The sequence below is a fragment of the Malania oleifera genome, chromosome 5 (genome assembly GCF_029873635.1).
Source record: "Malania oleifera isolate guangnan ecotype guangnan chromosome 5, ASM2987363v1, whole genome shotgun sequence".
Taxonomy (NCBI): domain Eukaryota; kingdom Viridiplantae; phylum Streptophyta; class Magnoliopsida; order Santalales; family Ximeniaceae; genus Malania; species Malania oleifera.
The window spans coordinates 90,556,814-90,569,891 of NC_080421.1; the positions used below are offsets into that span (position 1 = coordinate 90,556,814).

A 13,078-nucleotide genomic window follows, 5' to 3' on the forward strand; every position below is an offset into this window, starting at 1 on the left:
TATCTTCATGGATGACGAGAATAAGGTCCATTACATATGTACCACAATGCTCCATAATCGTGAAACAGGGTCAACATAGCAATTATAACTCACTCTCCTCAACTCACACACAACTAACAAGTGTGAACAATAGATTTTGCCACTTTCATATGTGTCGTGTCAATCCCTTATATCAATGATTTGAACATTATGATCCTTATTTGGTTATTGCAATGTGATTCGAATATTGAACAACTCCTTTTAATATTAAAACTTATAATCTTATGTCTAGCATACATCATTTTTCTCCTTTGCATTTGCAATAATAAATGGTGTGTAACAATTCTCAGACTCCATCATTTGTCGAGATGCCTTTTTTGGGGCACTAAAATATTGCATGGTGTAATAAAACGTCATTTGTATAATGACGGTTATCAATAAACTATGAGCAAGCTTTTTTTTTCAACAAAAGTATAATATTTTCTAAATTTTTTTTTTTTTAAAAAAATGAAATTATAGATAGTGGATTATTGGGCTGTTCTACGAATGTCACAGTAGTAGAGATGTCAGGTCCTCCGTGTGGTGAGAACCCTCCGACCCTAAGCTCCGGCAGCGGAGGAGGGTCCATTGTAGAGCTTGGCGGCCTCAAGACCTACATCACAGGCTCTGCTCATTCCAAGCTTGCCCTTCTTCTCGTTTCAGACGTTTTCGGTGAGTACCCACTTACCCTTTTCGAATTTCATCTCATTTCCTCTGCTTCTTCCTTCCTTTCTCGCATTACATTGGAGTTTTTTCCTGACATGTGCACTCGTAAATTATCGTTTGGCATGGTTAATTTGCATAATAGATGCTTTTCCCCTCTGATTATTATTATTATTATTGTTTGAGCTGCCCTGGGTTTGCTCAAGTGATAAAAGTACGAAGTTGGGCTTTCATGATGCTAGGGTTTCAGGTTTAATTCCCCTCCTTATGTTTTACCCAGTGAATTACTAGGGATATGTCCGAGGGTAATGCTTTTATTCCCTTGATTTGATGCCGCCTGGTGGGTCCGAAGGGTTTGTCCAAGTTGAAGTTCGGGGTCATTAAAAAAATTTATTAGCGTTTGAGCTGGTTTCAGTTCAGTTGTTACTTGATTCTTCATGATGAGGAGGATTTTTGGTGTATGTTGGTGTGAATTGAATTACCCATCATCTGTTAATGATCCTGGGCCCTGTGGTTGTTAGTGTTTATGCTATTCAGTGCTTAAATTGCATGTTTTTATCAGTCCTTGGCATCACCTGGTCATTGTTTTGGTGTAATGAAATTTTAATGTTGTGTTTGGGAGTATGAATCTCAGCTTGAGATTTAAATTTTTGAGGATTTAGGTCAATTTCAATAAAATATTTTATTGCAATTTGTCCAAATTCACAGAAACACAAATACAAGGTGCTGGTGCAGATTTTAGATAACTGAATAGTAATTTGCAGTTGTGTACATAGTCGATATTATTTATATATTATTTAGTGTTTGATTAGCTCTTTTCAGTGGCATTCTAATGCTATGATACTATTTGACCTTGCTTTTTGATGTTTACACGGAGGGTTTTGAAATTATTTTGCCAGTTTTTTTGCCAACACTTAAATATTTTGACATCTTATTCTAGTAGACTCTCAAAGAATTTGCCTTTCCTTTGCTGAGTAGTGAGAATTCTGCCTTCAAGATAGGTGGTTTTCTTTTTCCTTTTTTTTTTTTAACTTTATAAAATCTAATACAAATGGCAATAGTCTTGTTTTTTTCCCTTAATGCAGATGGCAATGTAAGTACAGATTTGTATATATTTAACAAAGGTGGATTATTTTTGTAATTTATTGAGTTATTTAATTTATTTACTATCAATTTGCTTTAGAGCTCCTAACAAAGTTACAATCATGAATCTTGCAGGATATGAAGCACCAAAGTTAAGGTATGCCCAATTCTCAACTTTTTACATGGAACCAAGTAATGGAATTTTCTTTGGATAACGTCATTGGTATGCTTGGCATGTTTTCACCCCTGGATTTCCCCAATTGCTATAAAATCATATTTTGTTATTGTTGTTTTGGCTATGGTTCACATCATTTTGAACAATAGAATGTGATCTTTCTATTTCAGTAATAATAATGCATCATGTCTTCGTAGTTAAAAGTAATAAGTTTCAAGTCTCTGCGTATTAGGAACTGAAGAAAAGTGAAAAGATGTTGATGGTTCAGTAAATTGCATCAGGCTTCACTATCTGGCTTAGATAACTTACGATGACAGTGATAAATTATGATGATTTTGAATTTCATCTGCATATTTAACATCTGCAATTTGATATAATGGACTCATCTGCATAGGACACCCACATTACTTTCCAGACAACTGTGATTTGAGCAGGATTCTAGTTTCCTGATCATCCCCATTAGTTGTACTTCTATTTAACTTCATGTTAGAACTTAGAACCAATGAGACAGCATGGAGCATACCCATTCCAAAGCTTTAACGGCAATCAAATTTTCATTGTGATTATGCTTAGAAACATAATGAATATCTGCTTCTTGTGTTATTTTGGCAATCCATTCCCATTGCTTTTTTTTCTTTTTTTTTCCGGACTGATATTTGCTTCTTATTAATGTCTATTTGAACAAAATAAAAGAAAGAATGAGTTTTCTTCTTTCCAATGTTAAATGTTGTAACGAACGAATTTTCTTTTTTCCAATGCTAAATGTTGCATAAATTTCATGTCTACATTATTTCTTATGACCAATGTCACAATCCTTCTGCTCTTACTGCAAAGGAACATTGCTGACAAAGTTGCGGCTGCTGGATTCTACGTGATGGCACCTGACTTCTTTTATGGAGATCCCTATGTACCTGACAATGCCGAGAGACCTATATCAGTCTGGAGAGAATCTCATGGAACAGTTTGTTTCTGAGTATAAGCTGGGAAATTATATCTGTTGTACATTTAATTAATTTTCCATTGACATTGATTTGGACAAACCTGATAAAATGCAAGATATACTTTTCTTGCGTTTTGATTGTTCTGTGACTTGACAAAGTAATCAAATCAATATGCTGATGCTTTACTGTCATATTTTGTATTTTTTTGTTGTTAGGATAAAGGATTTGAAGATTCTAAATCAGTTATCATGGCACTAAGGAGCAAAGGCATATCTGCAATTGGAGCTGCAGGGTTTTGTTGGGGCGGTGTGACTTCTTTTTATTATGTTGATATAGAGCCTTCCATGTTCTGAAATTATGCTGTCATCTAGCTAAAATTTTGATGTTCATTCTATTTTTAGCCAAAGTTGTTGTGGATCTAGCAAAGACCAATACCATTCAAGCTGCAGTGCTATTACACCCATCTCGTGTTACAGTGGATGACATTAAAGGTGTGAATTTATAATATATATGTAGGCCTTTAAATTACTAATACTATTCCTGAAACTTGCTATTTTAAGGTAGGCAGACATTGGATGATCTGACAGTTGTAAGGTCCTAGTAGAGCATTAAGGCAAAAGATCCTAGAGTGTGTCCCATGTAATAGGGCAAAGCTTTGTTGAGTTTACCTCGAGTATATTCTTTCTGCCAAAATCTTCTATGCAAGCATTTGACCTTTGAGGTTTAAGCAGTCTCCAATGAGTTGGCTTAGGATTAAGAGGCTTGATTCCAGAATATTTTATGGATAAGTAAAGCCTAGGTTCTGATGTAGTCAGATTCAGGCCCTTCAGGAAAAAATGTACACGCACGAAACCTAGGGCCCACAGCAACATTTCATTTCATAACATAAAATGGGGTAGAATTTGAAAGTTTATGCCATGTAGGTACTACACTTTAATGTTGTAAATCTTACATATCTACATACCCATTGGATATGCAATTGTGGATCCTAATTTCCTAAGCTAACCATTATAAAACTATGGCTAAAAGGACCCATTTTAATGACTGATTTGATACCACAAAAAAACTGGGGACTCATTAGCTAGATGGGGCAATCTTCACTGGCACCCATTCGTTTAATGCAACTCCATCTCACAAACTTTTTCTGAATCAAAGATTGTTTAAAGCTTCATGAGTGCTAATAAGAATTTGCTTTTCAGATGTTAATGCTCCGATTGCAGTCCTGGGTGCTGAGATTGATAACCTGTCTCCCCCAGAACTATTGAAACAATTTGAGGATGTTTTATCCACAAAGCCTGAGGTAAAATGAGTTGAAACTTGCAAGAATGATGTTGTCACTTGAATGCCAGCACTTCGCTGTTAAGCTACACCTACACACACACACACACACATACATATGTATGCACGCATGCATGCATACAAAGCATGGTCATTCCTAACCAGCAATCTGCGAGTGAAATCCTTTCTCGTGTGTTTTGGGATTACAATGTTTGGTCATTAACATATGGATTGTTATGTGATTACTATTTCTACTGCATGGAAAGTAGGCCCATGCTTGTTGTTTTAGCAACTAATTCTTGATTGGTTTTCCACAGGTTAATGGGTATGTGAAGATATTTCCTGGTGTTGCACATGGATGGACTGTAAGATATCAAGATGATGATGAAACAGCTGTGCAGCTTGCTGAAGAAGCCCATCAGAACATGTTGGACTGGTTTATTGAGTATGTCAAATGAGAAAGAATATACTGCAATGGTCTTTGTAGCATATTAAGTGTGAAGCAAGAAATACTCTTTAAGAAATAGTTCCTTCATGTAAGATTTGGAATCCACTGCAAGATAAACTCGTGAACAATAAAATTTACACAAATATGAAGTATGGGCTTGGTGTGTGTCCTAATGTTCACATCACATTAGTGGACCTAAACATTAATTTAACATCTTGATTTGTGGGTTTTAAATCCTAATTGGCTCCTTATAAGTAATGCTCATCTTCTGAGGCAGAGGCAGAAGAGCACTCAATAACCGGATCTCGTATGTACCTTACTGACTTATACTTTAGACTTCAAAAGAAGTTACTCAAATATCATATGAAGCTTGCTGAGAAGGGCTGCCACCACTTTCTGTAGATCTGGTAGAAGTTCATCAAAAGTTAGAGAAGATTGAATGGAACAAAATAGGATCCACTAGATGATGAACATTAATTTTCTTTGTAGCAACATGGCATATAACCCATGTATCGGGTGAAACCGTCACTCAAAAATAGTTGTACATACTATTTTGTAATTTTAAAATATATAATATATATTGTTACAATATAGTGACATAGGATTAAAATATATATCATATATAAATACAAATATTGACCTGGCTTGGAAACCATCAGTTCATGAATATTGAAAACCAAAACTGAACTAAAAACTAAAAATTGTACAATATAAACACAAACTAAAACTAAACCAAACAAATTGATTGACCAAATTTTTTGTTCGGTTTGAATTTTCAGATCAGTTTCGTTTTCAAATATTTTTTTTAAGTGTATTCAACACATTCTGTCGCAGTGTGCATACCCACACATAATCCTACTATGGTTCCATGAGCAACTAGGGCTGTGGATGCGCTCACACCGAATTAACTTTCATAATAAAATTACCCAGGAGATGACCAGAAGAAAATATTGATAACAGCATACAATAAATCAATTGAGATGTCAAATTCCTGCTGAGCGTGTTCCACAATGCCCCAAAAATGTCATTTACCATGATACACAGTAAGGAATGTGCTCTCACAAGCTGCAGTAAAAAGAAAATATCCAGCAGCAGATGCGCACAGCACAAATTCAAACGTATCTAATTCAATATTCATACAAATACAGAAATTACAGATGAATTTTAGCCACCCCGAGCTTCTCTTCTCGTGGCATCATGGAGCAAGTCAACATCAACTCCATCAGGTGGCAACTGAACATATCTAACCACAGATCCTCTAATAAAACAGTTCCTCACTGAAAGCTGCCATTGGAATACAGAATATTAGATCCAGCTCATACAATTATAAAGGAAAGCAGAAAACTGCAGCCGAGAGAGAGAGAGAGGAAATCAAATGGGAAGGATAGAACAAATTGAAAATCCACATCAAGCTGAAGCCAAGCATTCACACCATTAACCCAAAAAATAGTTCATTATCCAAATAAGCCTCCAGTGACACATCAGACAATTGGAAACCATGCCGATGCCCTCTCAAGACCAATGATGGGTCTAACTGATGGGGAGAGAGAGAGAGAGAGAGAGAGCCCACATTGGTTTAGGTAGGTCATGATCTATGCGATCTTAGGTTTGGGTATAGCACCTTTACAATTGCACCAAGACTCTTCTTCATTCAAAAAACTAAATACAAAAAAAAAAAGAAAAAGAGTGCAAAAAAATGGGAATTCTCAAAGTCTTGTGTCCCTCTGCATTGCACAAAATGCAAAGTCATAAGCATATCAGAAATAAATAGAGTTGGCGGCATATTTGTGCGAGACTCTTTTCCAACTGTCGTCTTGTCTGAGACTGGATTCATGTTGTGTTAAGACTTTCTTCAGGGTTCAAAATCAGCTTAAGCCATACTCACTGCAGAAGGCTTCAAGATATTCCAGCTTTATAACCAGCCAAAATAAATGTCCCAAAGCACAACGGATACATATTAGAAGAAAACGTGCTAAAATGAATGTGTTGGTGGACCAAGGTAATTACAAGTAACAAAAAAATTTAACACACAATTTGCGATGCTTAGCTACAAAAACATGACATTTGTTTCATCAACTAGGAGAACAGGAGAAATTTTGCAGAATTGGGATAGTAAATGATACTCTTCCAGAACAGTCCAAATTTAATGTGCTCGCTAACCTGCCTAAAGGCTGAGAGGCCCCGATTTAATCTGCAGCATCTGCTCAGCAACCTTCCTAAAACCAATGGGATTGCCCACATGTCTATCTTCTCAGAGAATGGAAAATTGAAAATGCTCTCACCAGATGTGCCATTATTTTATGTAAGGCAAAATCATACGCCGACCCCAGCAAGGGCTGGCTTCTTGAGTTGAGAAAGAGGACTAGTCACAGCGGTGCTTTCAAGTGTGAACAACTACTTTCACAAGCAGAGGCGGAACTTCATGTGGCTCTGGGAGCAGCATCACAACCCTATCCCACCCTCCAAACAACTGGAAAAGAGCTTTCGAAAACAATAATTCTACCCCTACACTTTATTAAAATTTTGGAAAATTTAAAAGTTTGGGGAATTAGAATTGCTTTTTACATCTCTCTCTGTTTGAGATCCTATTGACTTCTTTGGGCTTCTATTGAATACAGAAATCATTTGATTCTCCATCCTTCTGACAAATACAAGGCATCCTCCAGATAACTAAAAATTGAATCCAATAGATTCTAACTTGGACCTATTGACATGACTGATTGAAGAAATAAAGTGGGAGAAGGTGTTTTACTAATGAATAAATATCAAAAATCATTTCATTTAAAATCACATACCCTAACTCCCCCTATGATGCACTCAAATGTCCTAAATCTTTTCACATACAGCCGATCCTAAGCCTGGGTAAAGGAGGCGTGTTGCATTAGGTAGCTGACAGCTTGTCAGATCTCAATGAATATAATCATTATTGGTTATGCATTGGGGTGTCCTTTATGAGCACTGTGTTGCACTTATACCATTTATCAAAACATGAACAAGAGTAGGCCAAGTCATCATGCCAAAGCGATGTGGGGTTCCTGCATCATTCTGGATGTGGACATGTAAAGAAATTTAGAAGACTAGGGTTAAAGTAACAACATGGAATATAGGGGCACTTACAAGGAAAAGAATGGAGATAGTTGACACAATGACTAGAAGAAAAATTAACATAATCTACATTCAAGAAACTAAGAGGGTAGAGGGAAAAGCTAAAGAAATTTTAAAAATCAGGATTTAAAGTTTGGTACAATAGAAAGGGAAAAACATAAGAATGAGGTAGGAATTATTATAGACAAAAACCTAGAAGAGAATGTTGTAAATTTTAAAAAGTAGGGAATTAAAAATCAGAATTTAAAGTTTGGTACACTAGAAAAGAAAAAAACATATGAAAGAGGTAGGAATCATTACAGACAAAGACCTAAAAAGGAATCTTGTAAATGTTAAAAGAGTAGGGAATAGGATCATAAAAATCAAGATGGTCTTACTCTTAGGTCAAGAGACGATAAATCTTATTAGTGCTTGTGCTCGTCAAATAGGCTCCTTAAAAAATCTTAAAAGGCAATTTTAGGAACATACAGATAATATTATACAAGGAATACCAAGAAGTGATAAATATTTATAGGAGCTTATTTGAGCGGAAACATTGGAAAGGACAATAATATAAGAGGATACACAGAAGGCAAGGATATGGAAATAAAAATGAGTCTGCTGATATAATCTTAGATTTCACCATGTCATATGATCTTATTATAATGAATACGTGCTTTAAGAAGACAAGACACCCAAAAACCTTCAAGAGTGGACAAAAATAAAAGTCAAATAATTTTTTCTTAACAAGGAGGATGTATAATTTATCGTTGGTGAAAGTTTAACTACACAACATAGACTTCTAGTATTAGACATATATATATTAAAAATGTAAGAGAAAGGGAATAAATCAATGCAAGAGAACTAGGTGGTAGAACTTAAAGAAAATTATATTTTAGGTCAATCTAGAAGAAGATTATCGAGTAGATGAGAAATTTGGTGGTGGATCAAGATGTCCAAAAAGCCATAAAGATGAAAAGAATTTGTATAAAACATAGCAAACATATAGAAACATAAAAAAATTTGAAAAATATAAAAAGGCAAAAAGCTAAACATAGAAATTTATATGCTAGATTAGATATAAAGAGAAGGGGCAAAAGACACTTAAACTTGCAAGAGCTAGAGAAAGAATGAGGAAGGACTTAGGTAATGTAAAATGTATAAAAAATGAAGATGGAAGTGTCTTGGTTAAAGAATAAGGCATAAAACAAAGATAGCGAAGTTACTTTAATAAGCTATATAATGAAAACCAAGTAGAAGGCTTGAAAAATGAGAGAAAAGCTAAAATTTTGAGATTTATTCACAAAATTAGAGATGATGAATTTAAGTTTGCATTAAAAAATAAAAAATGGAAAAAGGGACCAAATGGCATCGTAATTGAAGTTTGGAAATGCATAAGTGATAATGGAACTATATGGTTAACTAATTTATTTAACGCCATTATAAAAACAAAGAAAGTGTTAGACAATTAGAGAAAAAGCATTTTAATACTTATATATAAAAATAAATGAATATTCAAAATTGTAATAATGACTGTGGAATTAAACTTTTGAGTCTTACAATGAAACTATGAAAGAAGGTAATTGAACAAGGACTAAGGTTAGAAACTTGGATTCTCACCATAGACAAATTCTAAAGAAAGGGCTTTTCTATTGTGAATAGATGTCTCTTGTGCCTTGAGGAAGCAGAATCTATGGACCAGATCCTCTTTCATTGCCCTTGGACCAGGAATCCCTAGAGCTTGACTGTGATCATGGTCAATTAGAAATGGGTCATAGAGCTTCCATTCAGAGTGAGATCAGGGCTTGCAAGGGGATCCGCTCCAACAAGTTCAAAAGGAGAGCTCTTTTCTTTATTCCCCTTGCTATTTTTTTGGGTGGTTAGGGAAGAAGGAACAAAAGGTCTTTTGCCAGGACGACCTTTTTTGCAGGCTGTCATAGATAATTGGATTTCTATAGTCCCTAGTTGGCATAGTGGGGCACTTGAGAGAGACTCCTTTGTAATTCCTAATTTTCTAGATGTTCTTCAACGACTGGTGTATTGTTTTTGCTAGTTTCACTGTACTTGTCTGGCATCTTCTTGATGCCCAGATTTTTCCTAATAATATTTTTCTTCGTTGACTAAGAAAAGGATAGAAACATGGGTCTTAGAAAATCAATTAGGTTTTATGCCTAGGAGATTGCATACAAAAGCTATATATATTTTAAGAAGATTAAGGATAAAGTTTAGAGAAGAAAGGCAGGCTTGCAAATGATTTTTTATTGACTTAGAGAAAGATTATGATAAGGTACCTAGGGTAGTTCTATGGTGGATTTTTAGAAATATATATATATATATATATATATATATATATGTGTGTGTGTGTGTGTGTGTGTGTGCGTGGTAGTAGTAGTAGTAGTAGTAGGTGCACTAATGTCATTAAGGATATGTATGATAGAGTAATGACAAATGTCAGGACTACAAGTAGAGAGTCTAAGGAATTTCCAATCACAATAGGTGCACGTCAAGGATCTGCATTGAACCCTTATCCTTTCGCACAAGTGATGGATAAACTTACTAGAAGTATCCAAAATGAGGTTTCATGGTGTATATTGCAGATGATATTGTCTTGACTGAAAAAACTATGGGTGAAGAATCTAAGCTAGAATTAAGAAGAAAAGCTTTAAAATCTAGAGGTTTTAGAATAATTAGAAATTAGAAAAATATATGAAATGTAATTTTAGTCATGGTCGGAGGACTATTGGAGAAAAAACTTAACTTCATGGTAAAGAAATTAATAGCAGCACTAGATTTCAATATCTTGGATCTATTGTGTAAACTAAAGAAGAAATACAAGATATACATATAGTTACATTAGGGTGGGTAAAATGGATAAGTGTTTCGAGCATGGGGTGTAATCATTAGAATACCCTTATAGAACAACAATAAGACCAGCTATGCTATATGGATCAAAATGTTGTGCAATTAAGAAACAACAATCCATAAAATAAAATTTTCCCAAAAGAGATGCTAAGGTGTACGTGTAGTATAATGTTAAAAAAAATTAAGGAATAAACATATTCATAGTAAACTAAGCATAGCTTCGATAAGATAAGGAAGGGGTGTCTTTGGGCATATGCAACATAGACCAAACCAAATAGTGCACATTGTTAGTGATGATAGAAGAGGGTTGGGATAAACCTAAAACAACTTAGAATGGGATAGTGAGAAAGGATGTAGTAGCTCTTAAATTGCCAGAAAAAATGACCCACAATTGTGTAAATTGGAAGAACAAGATTTACGTAGCCGACTCCACCTAATGGGATTTAAGATTTTGTTTATTGTTTTTGTTAAAAATCACATACCCCGTAAAAGGGTGGTATTTCTAAATTTTCATAAGGGCAAGGAGGGCGCCAAAGAAGAACTCACAAATGAAGTGTTGGAGTAATTTCTATTGATTGGTCGTGCCATATAAGCATGAGTCTTGAATCCATTAGCATGGAACGTTTTGTTTTCAAGTGAAATAAATCTCAGTGTATGAAGAAGTGAAAAGGTACCACCATTTTTGTTGAATAAGAAAAAGTGTTTCCACTGTTGTTGAATAAGAAACCTTCATATTTAAGATGTTAGACCAATTGGGGAATATAAGTTGAAAGCAAATTGTTTAAATTGTGTAATCATCAACTACCCACACTCATGAACGACCAACAATTTAATTTGAATAGAAGCTCCATTCCCAACTGTCACAGTCCGACTCTTTTCACACCGTTGTGAAGGGTCGTGCGGCGCTAGCTAAAGCACTCTTGCTTAACTAGCCAGCCTATCGTTTACCAACATTCATCCACAAAGCACTTTCATTAACATTCATTCAGATAGCAGCGGAAATAATAATCAATTCATGAAAGCCGTGGCAACCAAGCAGTAAACATTGAAGCAAACGTAATTCATTAACAAATCCTCCGTTGACATGTTGTACTTAACGAGGGAGGCAAGTAGGCTAAGGACGTTGACAATTGCTAGTGAGTTTTACAATGACTGATGAACACTCACCCTCCCTTAAAGAGGTTTTTATGTAATTATCATCTTGGCACTAGGAAACATCAAAGTGACCGAGGAGTCATACTGCCATATTTGACTTACAAAGACTCTACTAGCAGAAAATATCCCTACACTAATATTTACATGATGGAAACCCATCCCAAGCACACAAGATAAGCGGTCACAGGCAAGCATAATGCCCTGAATAAGCTTAGCTCGTGACACCAACCCACTCCTCAATCCAAAATTTTGTATGCAATTTCATCCTTCTAATTTATTATATTCTGGGAAAGTTTAAAACTGCCCTTAAATTACCTTCAAATTCTTCAAGTAAACCGCAAACAAGTCAAAACCCCTTCAATACTCAGCAGAACATTAATTCGAACATGACCCATATCAAAACATAATTTTTAGAGAGGGGAAAAAAGAAAAGGAAATTTCAAAAGCGTAGTTAATTGGTAAACACTAAACCCAGTATTTTGAATATTTTTTTATCACACTAAACCCTGTATTTTGACTATTTGTTTATCAAGCAAAAATGAACAAACCATAAAAGCCATCAATATATGGAACGCTTTCATTAGAACAACTCAGAGAAAATCAATACTTAAAAACCAAGCTCAAGAAATTTTGAGGAAAGGAGATACCATGTGGGGGTACTTGTCTTGATCAACGACCCGAGTGTTCTCTAGCTTGATGTTTAGGTACTGATCGACGGAGTGCAGCGTCCCTCTGATGGCCAGATCGTTCTTCAGCTCCACGGTCACTTCTCGGCCCACTAAGTCCTTAAAATAAGAGAAGAACAACTGCGCAAAGAACAAAACTCACAACCAAAATTTGCAAGAAAAAATTTCAAAATCCCAGGGAGAAATTGAAGAGAAGCTGAATGAACATAAATCCAAGACATCAGAAGAAAACTAAGAATTATAAACCCATGAAGAAACAGTAGGAGGGAGGAGATTCAGACGGAAATTACCATCTTTACGAACAGAAGAAAAAAAAAATGGGAAGAGCTCTTTCAATCTTCCTCTTGCTTGTTCGTTCTCTCCGCAGTCACAATCGCACTGGAGATCGTTCGGAAACCTATTGTATAGATGTTGAATTTACAAATATGTCCCCGCGAGGGCGCCCGTTGGTAGCTAGATATTTAATTTCCCAACCTTTTTTTTTTTTTTTTCCTTGCCCACAAGTGAAAATTTAGAAATTTTATGTTGCAAAATCTTTAAATATAATAATTATATGTTTTGTATGGAAAAGTAGATTCGAATTTATTTCTTAATTTTATCATATTTTTTTATTTAAAATTTTATTTTATTTATTATTTCATTTCATTCTGCAAATTAAATATAATTTTAAGAATTATATAAGATA

General features: G+C 35.0%; 2 protein-coding genes across 2 annotated transcripts; one reads left to right on the forward strand and one right to left on the reverse strand.

Annotated features, from left to right (window-relative positions):
* The first annotated feature begins 434 nt into the window (after positions 1-434).
* LOC131156334 (endo-1,3;1,4-beta-D-glucanase-like) lies at positions 435-4,840 on the forward strand. Its single transcript, XM_058109931.1, has 7 exons — positions 435-690; positions 1,900-1,921; positions 2,774-2,900; positions 3,096-3,186; positions 3,282-3,371; positions 4,080-4,180; positions 4,476-4,840. Exons 1-7 carry the CDS (start codon positions 543-545, stop codon positions 4,614-4,616), a joined length of 720 nt encoding a protein of 239 aa, XP_057965914.1. The 5' UTR covers positions 435-542; the 3' UTR covers positions 4,617-4,840.
* A 714-nt stretch (positions 4,841-5,554) lies between these two features.
* On the reverse strand, positions 5,555-12,828 carry LOC131156335 (sm-like protein LSM2). The gene is made up of 3 exons (XM_058109932.1): positions 12,684-12,828; positions 12,355-12,513; positions 5,555-5,890 (listed from the first exon to the last, which is right to left on the reverse strand). Exons 1-3 carry the CDS (start codon positions 12,684-12,686, stop codon positions 5,771-5,773), a joined length of 282 nt encoding a protein of 93 aa, XP_057965915.1. The 5' UTR covers positions 12,687-12,828; the 3' UTR covers positions 5,555-5,770.
* Between the last annotated feature and the right edge of the window lie 250 nt (positions 12,829-13,078).